Source organism: Cotesia typhae, unplaced genomic scaffold (assembly GCF_013202065.1).
Source record: "Cotesia typhae breed Kobodo isofemale line unplaced genomic scaffold, CoteBio_Ctyphae scaffold_152, whole genome shotgun sequence".
NCBI lineage: Eukaryota > Metazoa > Arthropoda > Insecta > Hymenoptera > Braconidae > Cotesia > Cotesia typhae.
This window is the reverse complement of record NW_027423776.1, coordinates 3,788,483-3,803,302: the sequence shown is the minus strand read 5'-3', so window position 1 is coordinate 3,803,302 and position 14,820 is coordinate 3,788,483. Positions and strand designations below refer to the sequence as shown.

The 14,820-nt window shown below is 28.9% G+C and overlaps 1 protein-coding gene across 3 annotated transcripts in view; it reads right to left on the bottom strand.

Annotated features, from left to right (window-relative positions):
- The window catches only part of Ret (protein kinase receptor Ret oncogene), a 67,313-nt gene that overhangs the window by 32,990 nt on the left and 19,503 nt on the right, over window positions 1-14,820 (bottom strand). For 2 of the 3 annotated variants that reach the window (XM_074255619.1, XM_074255620.1), the window contains exon 3: window positions 966-1,193. In XM_074255619.1, coding sequence (XP_074111720.1) covers window positions 966-1,193 — 228 coding nt within the window. Of the gene's footprint in view, window positions 1-965; window positions 1,194-3,279; window positions 3,359-14,820 lie in introns of those variants that run through there. The other variant, XM_074255621.1, reaches the window with a different exon arrangement.

The following is a 14,820-nucleotide window of genomic DNA, read 5'->3' as shown; positions in this document are numbered from 1 at the left end:
AAAAAAACGGTTGACCCTAAAGGCCATCCCTACAACTTCCCGCTAATTCCATACTTAAGTGCTCAAAATTGCACTTATTGCGTTTTTCAGCTCTTCGAGCTTATTAAAAATACAATCTACGTGTTGTTTTGAGCTCTCCGATCTCAAAGAAATTGTTTTTCTATGCTTTTGAGCTCTTCGAGCTCAAAAGTCTGATAGGGGTTTAATGTAGACAGAGATGATCTCAATAAAACAATATTTTTTGAATTTTCAAACCGCAATTACTTTTGAATGAATGAACCGATTTTCACGTGGTTGGTGGCATTCGAAGCTTTCGAAGTTTTTGAAGTCTTATGAAGAATCTTTAAGTTTAAATTGATCGAACAAGAAATTTCGAAGTAATGTCAAAAAAACACTTTTTTGGGTTTTCTTTCGATAACGATAACTTACGAACGAATCAGTCAACTTTGATCGGACTTGCGGTAATCGACGTGGTTTTTTGATCGTAAGAGCTGATTAGTTTTTGGAATCGATCATTGAAGCCGTTTAAAAGTTATTCCAACAAAACCACATTTGAAAAAACATTTTTTTGTAGTTTTTTTGAGATTTCTCAAAATCTACTGGTTCGAATCGGTCGAAATTATATTTATAATCTAAGTTTGGTCAAGCCCTTTCGAATAGCGCCAATTGCGATGAAATCGGTCAAGCCGTTCAAAAGTTATAAGAAGGTTACATTCAGACATACGGACATCATCGCGAAAACATTCAGGGAAGCTCTCTAGGACGTCAAAACGTAGAGATCTGATACGATTTTCAAAAAATGGATTATAACCAATAACTTCCCGAATTTTGAAAATTTTCAATTTTCTCAGCAGGAAGTTAAAAAAAAATGTGAACTATTTTGATTTATACAAGTGAGTTATGAAACTATTTCTCATTGAAAAAACCATCTTTTTTGTAAAAACAATTTTTCTATTTACTCTTACCTGTTTGCGTAAGCGATCGAAGATTATAAATAATTTGTCCGTTTTCAGTGATTAATCTCACATATTTATCACTTTCAGAAACAATCTGATATTTAGGATTTCTTGATGTAATAGAATCATTGGGCAAAGTTCGTAAGTTAAGAAGGGTGAGTTCTGTTTTTAAAGATTCCTCATTCTCCAGTGAATAAGGAAGTCTCAATGTTAAGTCCGATTGTGGAAAATACAGCGCTGAAAAAAAAATAAAACAAAGATTTTGTTAGTGAATTCATTTTTTAAGAATTTTTTTTAATTATATGTGATAATTGTTGTGCTGAAATATTTTTAATATCGAAAGATGCTACAGACTAAGTATGAAACAATTATTAGTTCTTTTTTTCACTCAAAGTATGCCCCTAATTAAATTGGCGAACAATGCCGTAGTTAAAGGTAATGTAGAGATTGCGCACACATCAAGTACCTGACACATACACATAAAAGTGCAAAAGGTCGAGTTTGCGGTGCTACGACGACAGAAACTCTGAATTAGTTCTGAGTAACATAGTCTCCAATTACTTTGGATATCGGATTTTTCATTAAGAACGTTTACTGCATTCATATATCCGAACAAAAACAGTTTCACTGTAAAAAAATCGTGCCAAGTCCACGTTCATAAGACTATTAAGAAAAAAAAAATTTTATTTCTTTACAAAAAGATATAAAATAAAAAATTAAAAAATCCAAGTAATCGATATGGTTGTATATGATTTTCGAAAATTAAAAAAAAATTTTTGTAAATTTAAAAATTAAAAGAAACAATTTTGGAACGTATTTAGTGTGCGTAGTTACGAAATATTTCACTTTTTATGAAATTCCTAAATTGTATCTACTAGTGCACTTAAAAAAAATTCAAGTACACAATAACGCACACCAAACTATCCCCTTTAAGCTATAGTTCATGTAAAAGTTATTCTTGCGCCGCCTGGCGTGTGTAATTGTAAGCTGTCAAATATCTTTTTTTCACTGTAGTTTTCCATCTATCATAAGATTAGCATGCATCGTTATATTATTTAGTCTCTGGCCGTCCGCTTTTTACATAAGAAAAAAGTTAAAATCTAAAAATCTGGGTCGCTATAGTTTGTGCTGATTATTTTTAATAATTTTAAATAAAAATTATAAAGATAATTGTTAATAATCAAGTAATACGCGTAATAAAAAGCATGAACTACTATTATAAAATATCATATAAAAAAAAAATCAAATTAAATTTGAAAAAAAACTTGTAACCTCAAAAAACGATTCTGCTTACGGTATATACACACTCGGTAGTCTGGCTTGAGAACGGAACTTGGCGCCAGATTCTACCGAATCTGTTGATAGATATTCAGAACTGATACAACTTAATTAAGCTCTGCTTATATTTGCCTAAAAAATAGAATTTTAGGAGAATTACTACCAAACTCAAGTTTCGTATAGCTACTTTATAAATAAGTGAGGGGAAGTGAGACAGCGCAGTTTCGCTCTGGAAATCTTCGTCATTCGTAGTCTATATTGAAGATTATACAAAATTTGAAAAATAAAAATAAACAATTAAAAATTTGAATTTATCGACTAAAGATAATTTAATTTTGTATCAAACAGATAGTTACCGACTAAAGAAAAAAAATGCATACATCCTGAATATCGAAACCATGAAAAGAAATTATAAAAGTAAAAAACTTATTTTTCCTCTCCGGGCGTAAAGCGTCAACTTTAGCCCCGCTGCGCTAAACGAAGTTGCCGCTTTCCGCCTTTGTCGGGGAAAAGAATAGTATACACTCCTCGGGAAGTAAATAAGAAAGCCTCAGATCACATGTTTGTTGACCTCGGCTTCGCCTAGGATTGCACATTGTATGTGATCATTGTATGTGATCTGAGATATTTCTTACTTTACTTTGCTAGGAGTGTAATATACTATTTTTTTTTAAATAATTTTCTCTATTTTAAAGCTCTTGGATAACTACTAGATGAATATTTATTAATTTTTCTAAATTTACAGTACAGAAATGTTGAAAAATTTTATTCTGTATTTTTGATTTATTTACAATTTAAGGGGTGAAACTTGAGAAATTATAAGTGACAAAAAATTTTTTATTGTAAGCTATAATTTTAAATTGATATGTACAGAAAAAATTCAGTTGAAGATAATTTTTTTGTTATTTCTAACCCTTTTCAATTACATTGAGTAGTAGAAACATAATTTATGATTTATAAATCATTTTTGTTTTTTATGATTGATTGATATTATCTAAAGTACTTATAAATATGTAAATTTTTGTGCATCGATTCAACTACTCACATTTTATGTACTGGACTTTCAAACTTAACCACATTCAAGAGAGGGTGGACTTTGTGTCCACGGAATCCATATTTATGATGGAATTATTCGTAGTTTTTGTGATGAATAAAATATTTTCGCCATAGACGACAACGCAAAAAATAAATCAAAATAAAAAAGGAAATTTAAATACAAATAAAATAAATTGGAATTTATTTACGATAGTGTAGTAGAGTACATTCGTATACCAACACTGATTCTTTGATTAAATTTTCTATGACAAACAAGAGAAATACGGTAAATGAATTAGTTTAAGTGAAGTTCAATGCTAACGTAGATTATCTATCATTTTATTCACAATCACAGATAGTATCGTCCTTTTTTTTCTATTTTCGCATCAGTCAAGGTGACGGAGCATGTGGATGTCATTTCTTGTAGTGATGTTGATATTTAATCGATGTCATGTTTCTTTTTTATTTCAATAAGATCAATTAGAGTGAATATTGATTGAGTTTGAAGTTGAACGTATCTGGAGCTTTAGATTACGTTACGGGAAACGTTCCGAACTTTAAGTAAGATGCGAGAATAAGAGAGGAGAAAGATGGAAGAAAAAAAGGGACGTAATACTGTGAGTTTCTATCGATAAAGGACAAAAAAATTTGGGTTTAATTCAAATTAAAATTTTTCAATAAATTTTCGAGAGTTGTATCTAGTTAATTAAATTATCTACTGCAAACAAATTTGCTTTAAATTTTGTAATCTATAAGCTTGTTCGGTGCTTCTAAAAATTTCCTGTATCCCAGTAGAAGAAAATAAATCCGCTGAGTGATTATAAAAAGAAAGTTTAGAAGTCTCTTGTTTTCAGATTTAATTAAGTCTAAAATTTTGAATTTCACGGGTTTTTTTTGTCGTAATGCGCGCATGCGCGCTGGTATTTTAACTGGTTAAATCGGTGAAATTCACTAATTCGTCAGTGAAATTGTTATTTACTGGTTGGATTTATTTTAAGAGAGTTCATGATCTTTTTTCGATCAAAACAAAAATGATATTCAACAGTTAGATTATTTCTTTATTGATTAATAAGAAATTTTATAACTATAAATAAAACAAGTCACTAGAATGTATTTTTAGCTGCCGTTAATTTTTTTTTTAATTTTTTGTGGAAAAACTGGGGAACTCCCTGAAGAAATAGAAAAATTTATTAAAATAAGCTTGGAGAAAATAAAATTCTTGTCAAAAATTTGGTTGGAAAAACCGACTTGAAGCCTAATGACTTAGTGTACATCGTTTTGAGAATTTCATTCGTAATTGCATACTATTGAAATTATAAAAAATTACCCCAAATGAAAAACATAAAGTAAAAATATTAAGTAAAAAAACATTACACTTACTAAAATTAAATATACTGTAATTATGTGATATATCGTCATTTTTCTTGTGTTTAGCACGTTGGAAAGTAATAAAGAATTTACTTGCTACTTAAAGTTATTTAATATAATGAAGTTTGAAAAAAATTTCTGCGGGAAGTCACAATAACTTTGAAAGTGTATAAGTATAACGCTTCATGAGGAACAGTATACATATATTTTGTTTATCTCTTCAGTACAGTATAATAAGAAATATTATATTACAACATAAAAATGAAAACTGAGGTATTAAATGCTATTCACACAAAGTTTTATACATCCTGAAGTGTTATTGTAATATAAGGGGAAGTGGTAAATTTCTGCTTCAAAGATTATAAAGCGTTACAAAGACAGTTAACGTTTTTCAAGGCCTTCTAATTAATATTATATTAGATATTTGAGCATAAAACTATTATGAAAATTTCTTTTCATAAAATGTTCCTTTAGTTTTCAGCTCCGTGAATTCTAATAAAATCTTAACCACTTAAATTTTTGAATGATTCCCATAAAAAATTAATTACTTTTTTTAACTTCCCACTATGGAAATCTGGAGAATTTTTTGCTCACACGAAAGTTTTAATTTCTTGATTCGAGAAGTAATTTATTGAATTATAAGAGCTGAATATTTTGAAACAATGGTAAAATTTTCAAGAAAATATTTTTCTTAAATCAAGTAATTTTTTTCAGTCTGATAACAATATATAATTCATCCTTTAAGCAATGAAAGGACTTTAGATTAATTCAATAAGCTTCATATTAATCATGATGATAATTTGGTAATAATAATAATTTTAATGTCACATGGTCACGTTATAAAAAATAAGATATAATTAGATCGAACAAAATGAACAAATTTGATTATACATTCAAAAACACATAAAATGATGAATAGAATACAGTAGACCGATGCGATAAAAGCAAATGGGATTTCAAGCCAAGCCAAGAGCGAGGGTGTTTTGTATAGTCGTTAGGAAAGGATCACGCAAAAGTTTTAAGTTAAACCGAGGGTGGTGAACTGCGTGACCATCTTTTCTTCTTAGCAGTAGTCAAGCTTGTTTTAAACGGATAATAGTGTGAGTGCTGAAGTGTGTCGTGAAGAATATGTGTAATGTACAATTCATGATGTGCACAATACAATACATAGATATCATACAGATACTTAGACGCATGCATATATGTATAAGGTTACTAAGACGTTAAAGCACCTGTGTACACACCGTCCACTTGTGCTTAGCTGTCGTAGGAACGAGTAGAGAACACATTAGAGATCCTTTAGTTTGCGTGTCTAGGGTACCGAGCATTTGCATATTCTGGTGCTAACTCAAGTGCACTGAAAAGAAGATGAGACGAAGTGAAAGCTGATGCCGCATGTAACATTTAGATTGCAGATTCGAGATCTTTGCTTTTGTTTAATTCTTAAGTTTCACTTAAACCAAAATTAATTTAAAAACAGTTTTTATTTTTTATTTTTTTGTACCTAAAAATACTCACAGTTCAATGACATATGCATTTTTTTCACTAGACTACTACTTACAACTGAATTTTTGCTTTTTACTCCAAAGATATAATTTATTGATTTTGTGATTAAATCTACCGTTACAAGAGAGTTAAATATTCAAAAAAAAAAAAAAAAAAGTGAAATTTCGAAGAAAATTTTTTTTTTTCTTTAGTATTATTTCCTTCTATTGTAAAAGTAATATTTTTAACTTAAATTTCGTAACGTATTTAAATGAAGTTCGTGGAAAATATGTGGAGCAAATAATTTGCTAAAATAAAATGTAAAACAATTTTTAACGACAGTAGTAATACGAGGTCATTAAATTATGGTCAAGGTGAGGAAAAACATTATACGATAATAACGTTTTTTTATTGTTACAGGATTTAGTTCTAATATATTCTAACGTATAGTTGTAGAGGTAAGTCTGGTTTATTAGGGTTGTAAATCGATAAAGTACCGTTTTACTTAAAAGTTAGAAAGGTGGTTACATTCTATCTTATGTTTTTAAAGTTTAGATCAGTTTTTATCTCGGGTTTCGTTAAATTTTTATTTAAAGTTTCAAGAAGAGATGATTTGCGTTAAAAATTTTGAGTGTACTTCAGTATAAGATTTTATTTTGAATTATATGGTGAAGAACAGTATTTGCAGTATTAAGATTGATTTAATGTTTCACTGTGGTTTGAAACGATGTTAATAATTGGTATAAAATGCGCAGTTTTTCAAGCGAATATATGATTATTGATAAGCTATGTAAAATATCTATAAATCCATCATTTGTTGTTAGAGATTGAAGTTATCGTGACATGATGAAGATACAGTAGGCATATGATTATTTGTAACTAACAGTAAATCATGTTCTAGGGATATAAATCAATTTCTGTTGTTTGCTAGCTTTGTTTGAAAAGTATACGGATTATAAAAAAATCAATACAACCAATACTATTTTTCATTAAATGAATTTCATTTAGAAATTTACTTTTTTAAAAAAAAAAACAATGATTTTATATGTTTTTGTGATTTTTTTTCCATTTATTTCTATACGATTTAGCCTTTAGGCTAGGAAACGTAGAATTTTGACATCCTTTCTAATTTTCTAATTTTCTCCTCAGTTACGATTGCTGTATTCGCATTAACCTATGTCTTACCCTAGCACAGTGACCAGAAAAACCACAGAAAATCTGGTCAAGGCATAGCCAGCTATCGGTCAAACCGCTGAGATCGCCGAAATAACGGTTTTTCGGAGATTCGAACCCTTGCCTTAGGTCCGTCGTTTGGAACAGCCTAAGCGTAATCGTTCTTTAGCACAATCAAAAAGCTCTTACCTAATTAATGTAAATAATTAATCTCTGTAACTTTATCAAAAAGTAAAAACTTTAAAAAATCTTTCAGTTTAAAGAATATATTCATGCATTCTTCGCTTTGAAAGTATATTTTCAAAGCCTTTAATAATGACTAGCTCCCAAAACATAGTTAAGAACTTCATACACACTTTTCATGAAAGTTCAAAGTGAAAATGTCGAACAAAGAATCTATATTTAATGAAAAGAAGAAGGAACAAATTTCTCTAACTTAAATAAGATTGGATTAAATCTTTAACTTATGACAATAAGTCATACACGACTAGTGCGAAGCAATAGTGAATGCTTTGATTCTAATAAAACTTTTTTAATGGTTTTTTTTTGCAAATCTTTTTATTGTTATTTTTCAGAAACTCATACTTAATAGCTTTTGGACGTTATTGAAGTATGAAAAATTATGACAATATTCTCGCATAATCTAAAGTTGGCAATAAGAAATAAATACAAAAATTTCAAAGAAACCTGAAGAATTTCCTTTCATTTATCTTCGTCTTGTTAAATTCTTAGTGGTGTTTGCATAAAAAAAATCAAAGTTTTAAAGCAAAAAGAGGTATAAAAAAGTTTCTTATTTAAATAAAATTCATATGGAATAAATTAATGATCCTTCAAATATTCTTTAATTAATTAAATCAATTTTACATACACTTATGTGGTATATATTAAAAATGCTGGAGCAAAAAGAAATAATTTGTAATTTTGAGTTTCCATTTTAATGAAATATTAAGAACGAATTCACTTGTGTCTCAACAAAAAACTTCAAATAATTAAGAAAAAAAAAACGTTCGAAAAATTTTGTTTCAATCAATCCTACTGTACTAGTTTATTTATACGTTTTTTTCAACGTGTTCATTTGCATATAACTTTATGAATTTATGTAACTATTATTTGCATATCATTAAATTTTTATTTTTTAATGTCCTAACAATGAATTACGCTTTGATAAATCGTATTTTTAAACAAAATTTATGAACAAAAAATATTGATGCAATGAAATAAATTCATTTAATCATATTTTTCTTCATAATTCTTATTAATGGCTTATAAATAACTTTAAATATCTATAAAAACACAATTTATCATTTAAAATCCACCTGCGTCCTCTCATAGCCTTAAAACAATACGAAAAGCTCACCCTAATGTTATTTTAGTCACTTGTGTATCTTTTCAGTATCATATTTGTCATCGTCCTCGCACCCTTGTTATTTTTTCTCACTAATGACTATTTTCAGTATTACATAACACGCTGTCTAGCTAAGGAATACTTAAACTAATTCTGAAAATATAGCCAGTTGATATAAATCAAGCACGAATTTAGACTACTAATACCTAAACTCTATTTGTGATTCTTTAGAATTTAATACGACTAATCGTAATTCAGTATAATAGCTTTCGATACAGCTTTTTTAGCATATAATTCATATACTCGATTCAAAATCTATTAATTAAAAAATTTTAAAGTTATCCCTAGCGGGATAAGCACCAAACCGAAACTCCTAAAAAACTCGGGGAATCGACGGAGTTTAGGTGGTGTTTTAACGATGAGAACGCGGAGTTTTGTGTGCAGTTGCGGCACGCGATTCTTCGTTTTGACGAAGTTCCTGTGGAATATTGCCAGTCTTTTCGCTGAGTATTCACGGAGTATGGACGGAGTTCTCCCCGTGTTCTCGCGTAGCATCCATGAAGTATTGCTGGGATTTTCACGGAGTAAAATTTGAATTGCAATATCTTCCGATCGAATCAATCGTTTTTGATAGAGCTCACAGCATTTGATGCAGTTTTTTGGGCACAAAAAGATGGTTTAATATTTAAACATAGTAAAATTTTGAAGTTATTTAGAAGTTTTTTTAATTTAGTTTTCAAGTTAATATTTTTCGAAAATCTTAAGACTTTTTTAATTTCTATTATTCTATTGTTATTGATAGGCTCAGTTAATAATAAACCTCAAAATTATGTTATTTTAGAAAAAATGGTATTTATCGACATTTTTTTGAATATTAGGGAAAAAGATCATTCCTTTGTGGAAAAAACATTAGAAATGAAAAATTTTTTTAATTAATGTAGTGAGTTTCGGCTTGCCTGCTTTAAAAGTCATGGTACTTATAAACTTCTAACTTATGATAGTACAATGTGTATGTAATATACATTGATTATTAAAATGAAATTTAATTTTTTAAATAAAAACAACCACCATAATTTTGATTTTAATAATTTATTTCCTACTATAATATTATTGATTTTGATAAAATTTATGGTAGCTTAAATTAAATACAAGTAAATTATTAATATTTTTTAATTACAATAAGAAATCGATGTTGATTCATGCAATAAATAACGGCTTTAAAACAAAAAATGTGGAAAATACTGATATTTTTTATCGCTTCTCACGAGTTTTCACTTCAATTAAACTAATTTAATATTCAATTATTCATTTGGATAATAAAAAAAAAAAATTGGAAACAACAAAATTTGAATTCTTTTTAACTTATTCTTATATATCAAGTACAACGTTATTATCGACCGGGAAAGAGCGTAAGTCTTAATGTCTCCCTTTATAAATTTTAAATACATATATATTTTCCCTTGTATTTTCTGGCCACCTCAAGTGTTATGAGAACTGGGCTCAATTATACGGCTGCTCAGATCATTTTCGGTAGGGTTTGTTTTTAAGAATCGTAACTCCAAAGTAAAGTAAGGTTTCAGAGTATCAATTGTTATAGCTTTGTATTTCCTTCAGAAGATTCTACTTTGCCCTGTAATTCTAAGATTGTTTTATTATAACTGTGAAATTATTTTATAAATACGAATATAATATTTTCCTGAAAAAAGAATCTTCTAAGTATTATTCTAGTTTTGTCAATAGTCACAAATTTTCAGGATGTATATAATATTATTAAATAAGTTTGTTCTTAAAAGGAAGAGACATTTAAAATAATTTTTGAAATAAAATTATCGAATATATATCGAGTCATTTATTATTATTATAATTATATAATTATTTAAGTCGTTTTAAGATAGACTGTGCTTCAATAGTTATATAATAATCGCTGTGCAATTATTTTCAGAGCAAGCACAAGTGCACCTATTATGTAGAATATAGAATATCAGATGGGTAGCGCATAATTGTCGTACTTTTTTCATACTTAAATATTAAGCTGAAGATATAACGTTTCATTAAAGCCATAATATATATTTGAATAATGGAAAAGAATTTTGATACGTAAATAAAATTTTATAATTTGCAAAATAGAATTTTTTGTTGAGTTTATTCGAGCTCAAAAAAATTTTTAGATGGCTATAATTTTTAAAGGCGTTATTTGACTTGGACTTGCTTGTTGGTGTTCGACGCAGTTTTTTGAGTACAAAAAATAATCCGAAAAGAAATATCGGAGTTATGTGAAAAAAAAAAAAACTTGTTCCTAAATTTTTCATCAACAATATCTCTCGAACCAATCAACCGATTTTGACGTTCTTGACGGTGATCGATATAGTTTTTCAATAATGATTTTATCACTTCAAAAACGACCCTAACAGACATGTCAGAGTTATGTAAAAAAAACACTTTTTTCCAAATTCTTCGTCAACGATTTCTCTCGAACCAATGAACCGATTTTGAATTTCTTGGAGCCGGTTGATGTGGATTTTTACGTTAAAGAGCTAAGTAGTTTTTGAAATCGATCGGTAAAGCCGTTTAAAGGTTATTCTAAAAAAACTACTTTTGAAAAATTTTTTTTTGTAGATTTTTTAAGATTTTTCTAAATCTACCGGTTCGAATTGGTCCAAATTGTAATGAAAATCTGAGTTTGGTCAAGCCCTTTTGAACGGCTCCAACCGCGACCGAATCGGTCAAGCCGTTCAAAAGTAATGAGAGGGTTACACACACACACACACACACACACACACACACACACACACACACACACACACACACACACACACACACACACACACACACACACACACACACACACACACACACACACAGAGAGAGAGAGAGAGAGAGAGAGAGAGAGAGAGAGAGAGAGAGAGAGAGAGAGAGAGAGAGAGAGAGAGAGAGAGAGAGAGAGAGAGAGAGAGAGAGAGAGAGAGAGAGAGAGAGAGAGAGAGAGAGAGAGAGAGAGAGAGAGAGAGAGAGAGAGAGAGAGAGAGAGAGAGAGAGAGAGAGAGAGAGAGAGAGAGAGAGAGAGAGAGAGAGAGAGAGAGAGAGAGAGAGAGAGAGAGAGAGAGAGAGAGAGAGAGAGAGCAGAGAGACATACACACACACACACACACACACACACACACACACACACACACACACACACACACACACACACACACACACACAGTGACACCCTCGCGGGAATAGTAAGGAAAGCTTCTTAACACCTCAGAACTTGCAGATCTGATGAAACTCAATTTTCAAAAATCGGGGGAAATCAATAACTTTCTAATTTTTGAAAATTTTCAATTTTCTTAGCGGGAAGTTAAAAAAACGAATTTATTATATTTTTTTATTTTCGTTTTTTATAAAAATGTATTTGTCAATTAATATGTACTATTTAACAAGAGTTTATTTAGTAGGTGATTAACTAAAAATCGATATCATCAGATAACCTTCTCGGGAGAGTCAAAAAATTATATTTATTATTGAAGTTAACATCTCAAGCTCAACTCTCTTCCCCTTCCCCAATATATCAAGTCAAATATTATGTTCTAAAATAGACTTGACATGCTTGAAATATTCCATATATGAATATATCAGGCCATACTAGAAAATTTATTTACGAAAAATGAATTAAAGAATATTTTTATTCAACAAAGAGCTTTTGTTATGTAAATTTTGGTTCATAAAAGTTCGCAGCTGTCAAAATAAAGTTAATATAAAGTAATAGTACCGCAATAATAGTAAAGCAATTATTATTATTCAAATTAAAGTATCGTAAAAAGTATATATTGATATGATATGACGATTATCAGTGACAAGTTGTGTAGTATTGTATTGTGTTGTTGTTTTCCTATATTTTTTTTAATGTGAATCAACCCCTCGACATAAGAATGCTTTTAGTTTATAGAGGGTACCGTCAACGTTCAATAGCAAGGTTGAATGTTGAAGTCGTTTATGACTTTCGGAAGCTGATTCTAGAGGGTAGTGTAGAGTAGCGAGAATCAAGAATGAGTTCCCTCGAACTTCGCTGTTGATTCTACGGTTTATGAAGGTCGTTAAAGCTGTGGTGCATGCTGATTATGCTTCGAGATATACTAAGCCGCATTCAGCGAATCGACAAAACAAGCACGTATGTACTTCAACTAATTAGTGATTTCATACGATTAAGTTGTAAATATCATCGCTCGATTACTATTATTACTTGTGTTTGTTTATAGTTTTTTATTTCGAAACTAATATATATTTCAAAACTTTTTGGAATTCGAATCATAAAAATTTATTGTGAGCATCATGCGGCAGCGTTAAACATCTACACCGAATTCCGAGTTTGTAGGTCACTCAGTCAAAATTTTGTACATGTATTTACGTATTTGATGTAATCCTTTGTAATATTCCTTAGAAATTAAATTAGTGAAAAAATTTAGTCTCTATTTAGTATAACTGAGATTTTTCTTTAATTTTAAATTTAATCATTATGAAATTAAAAAGTATTTCTTTATAAGTTAATAATTAATAGTAACTAATAAATACCATCGTACGAAGTAATTCAGATCCCAGTGAACAAAATTAAATAAGTAAGTGATTCAGGTTACTACGGATCAATTTCTTTTTATGTTAATTTTATTTTTCAATTCAGCGACGTAATGAACAAATTATGATGAACAAATTTTCAAAAAATTTTCCAAAACGAATTTAAAAAAATTTTTTTAAAAATTTAAGTTACAACAAACTTTTCCATAAATTTTAAGATCATTAAACAATATAAATTAAGTAGAACAATACTTGAAGAAGCCATGATCCATGGCAAAACGTCGCTGAATTGAAAAATAAAATTAACATAAAAAGAAATTGATTTTTAGAAAATTAATAATGAGAGGAAGAAATAGTTGCCAATTTGGAAATTGTAAAACAATGAACACTTTTGTTGAAAGTCAAGACTATTTTTCTGATTATAGACCTAATGTATAGCGAATTACTATTAGCGAATAATAACAGAATATTATCTGAGGGTCAAAAGTAGTTTGTAATTAAAGTAATTTAAATGGAACGTAAAAAAACGTGGAATTTTAAGCACTGTCGTAAATAATTATTTTATGAACAGTTTCCAAACCTTTCAGTATTGATAATTAATGATTCTATTGTACAAACTATTGCATGACGCGTTAATCACATCCAATAATTAATTGTGATAATAGGTTTCCACGTAATTAGATTAACAACAAAGCAAATAATTGTAAACGATTTTAAGTGCACTAGTGATTTAATAGTTATTTAATTTACCAATAAAACAAAACCGGTAAAGTTATCGAAAAATTATAGTATTGAAAAAAAATGTCTCTTCAATTGAAACGTTATAATTTAACTAGGAAACAAAATCATCCTAATGGTCGTGTTTTAAAGGTAACTAAAATTTTTTTCGCATATTTAGACTATGTAAAAAAAAATTTTTGAAATTTTAATTTTGATTTTTTATTTGAGAGATATTTTTAATTTTTTACTGTAATTATCAAACATATAAAAATCACGTAAATTTAAATAAAAAATTTACTATTTTAATTTATGCTATACGAATAATCACGAAAGGATTGAAATATAAATTTATGCCAATTGTTATAACTATTTTTGTTATTATTATTTGAAAGTAATAATACGTTGGGTGATAACCTGATAACCAATAAAGTTTATTATTGATGATGAACTTCAACTTAATATCGAAAGTAATAAGTCTTGGAGCATTCTAGTTTACTTACTAACAGGGCACTTTTATTTCGCAATAAGGTGAAAATACTTTAATCAACGGCTCAGTAAATACAGCCTGATTAGTGGAATACCTTTTTTCATTATATTTTATCGTCTAAAAAATTAACAATACAAAAGAATAAAATTTAATACCTCTTTAAGGACGTTCATAGACAAGAAAAAGACACCAATAGGTTATGGCTATCGGTTTCTTTCTCACGCACTAGTGCTGCCTCTTTTTACAGACTATCGCTCACTTACTTCCACTCACGTAAAATATTGAAAGTCACTAACTTCAAATATTTTTTATAAAAAAACGAATACCGCTCGTTTGTGTTATTTTTGATAAAAAATACTTGTTATATCTTCAGTTAATGATTTTCAGTTTTTTAAAACAATCTTAAGAAAAGTACAATT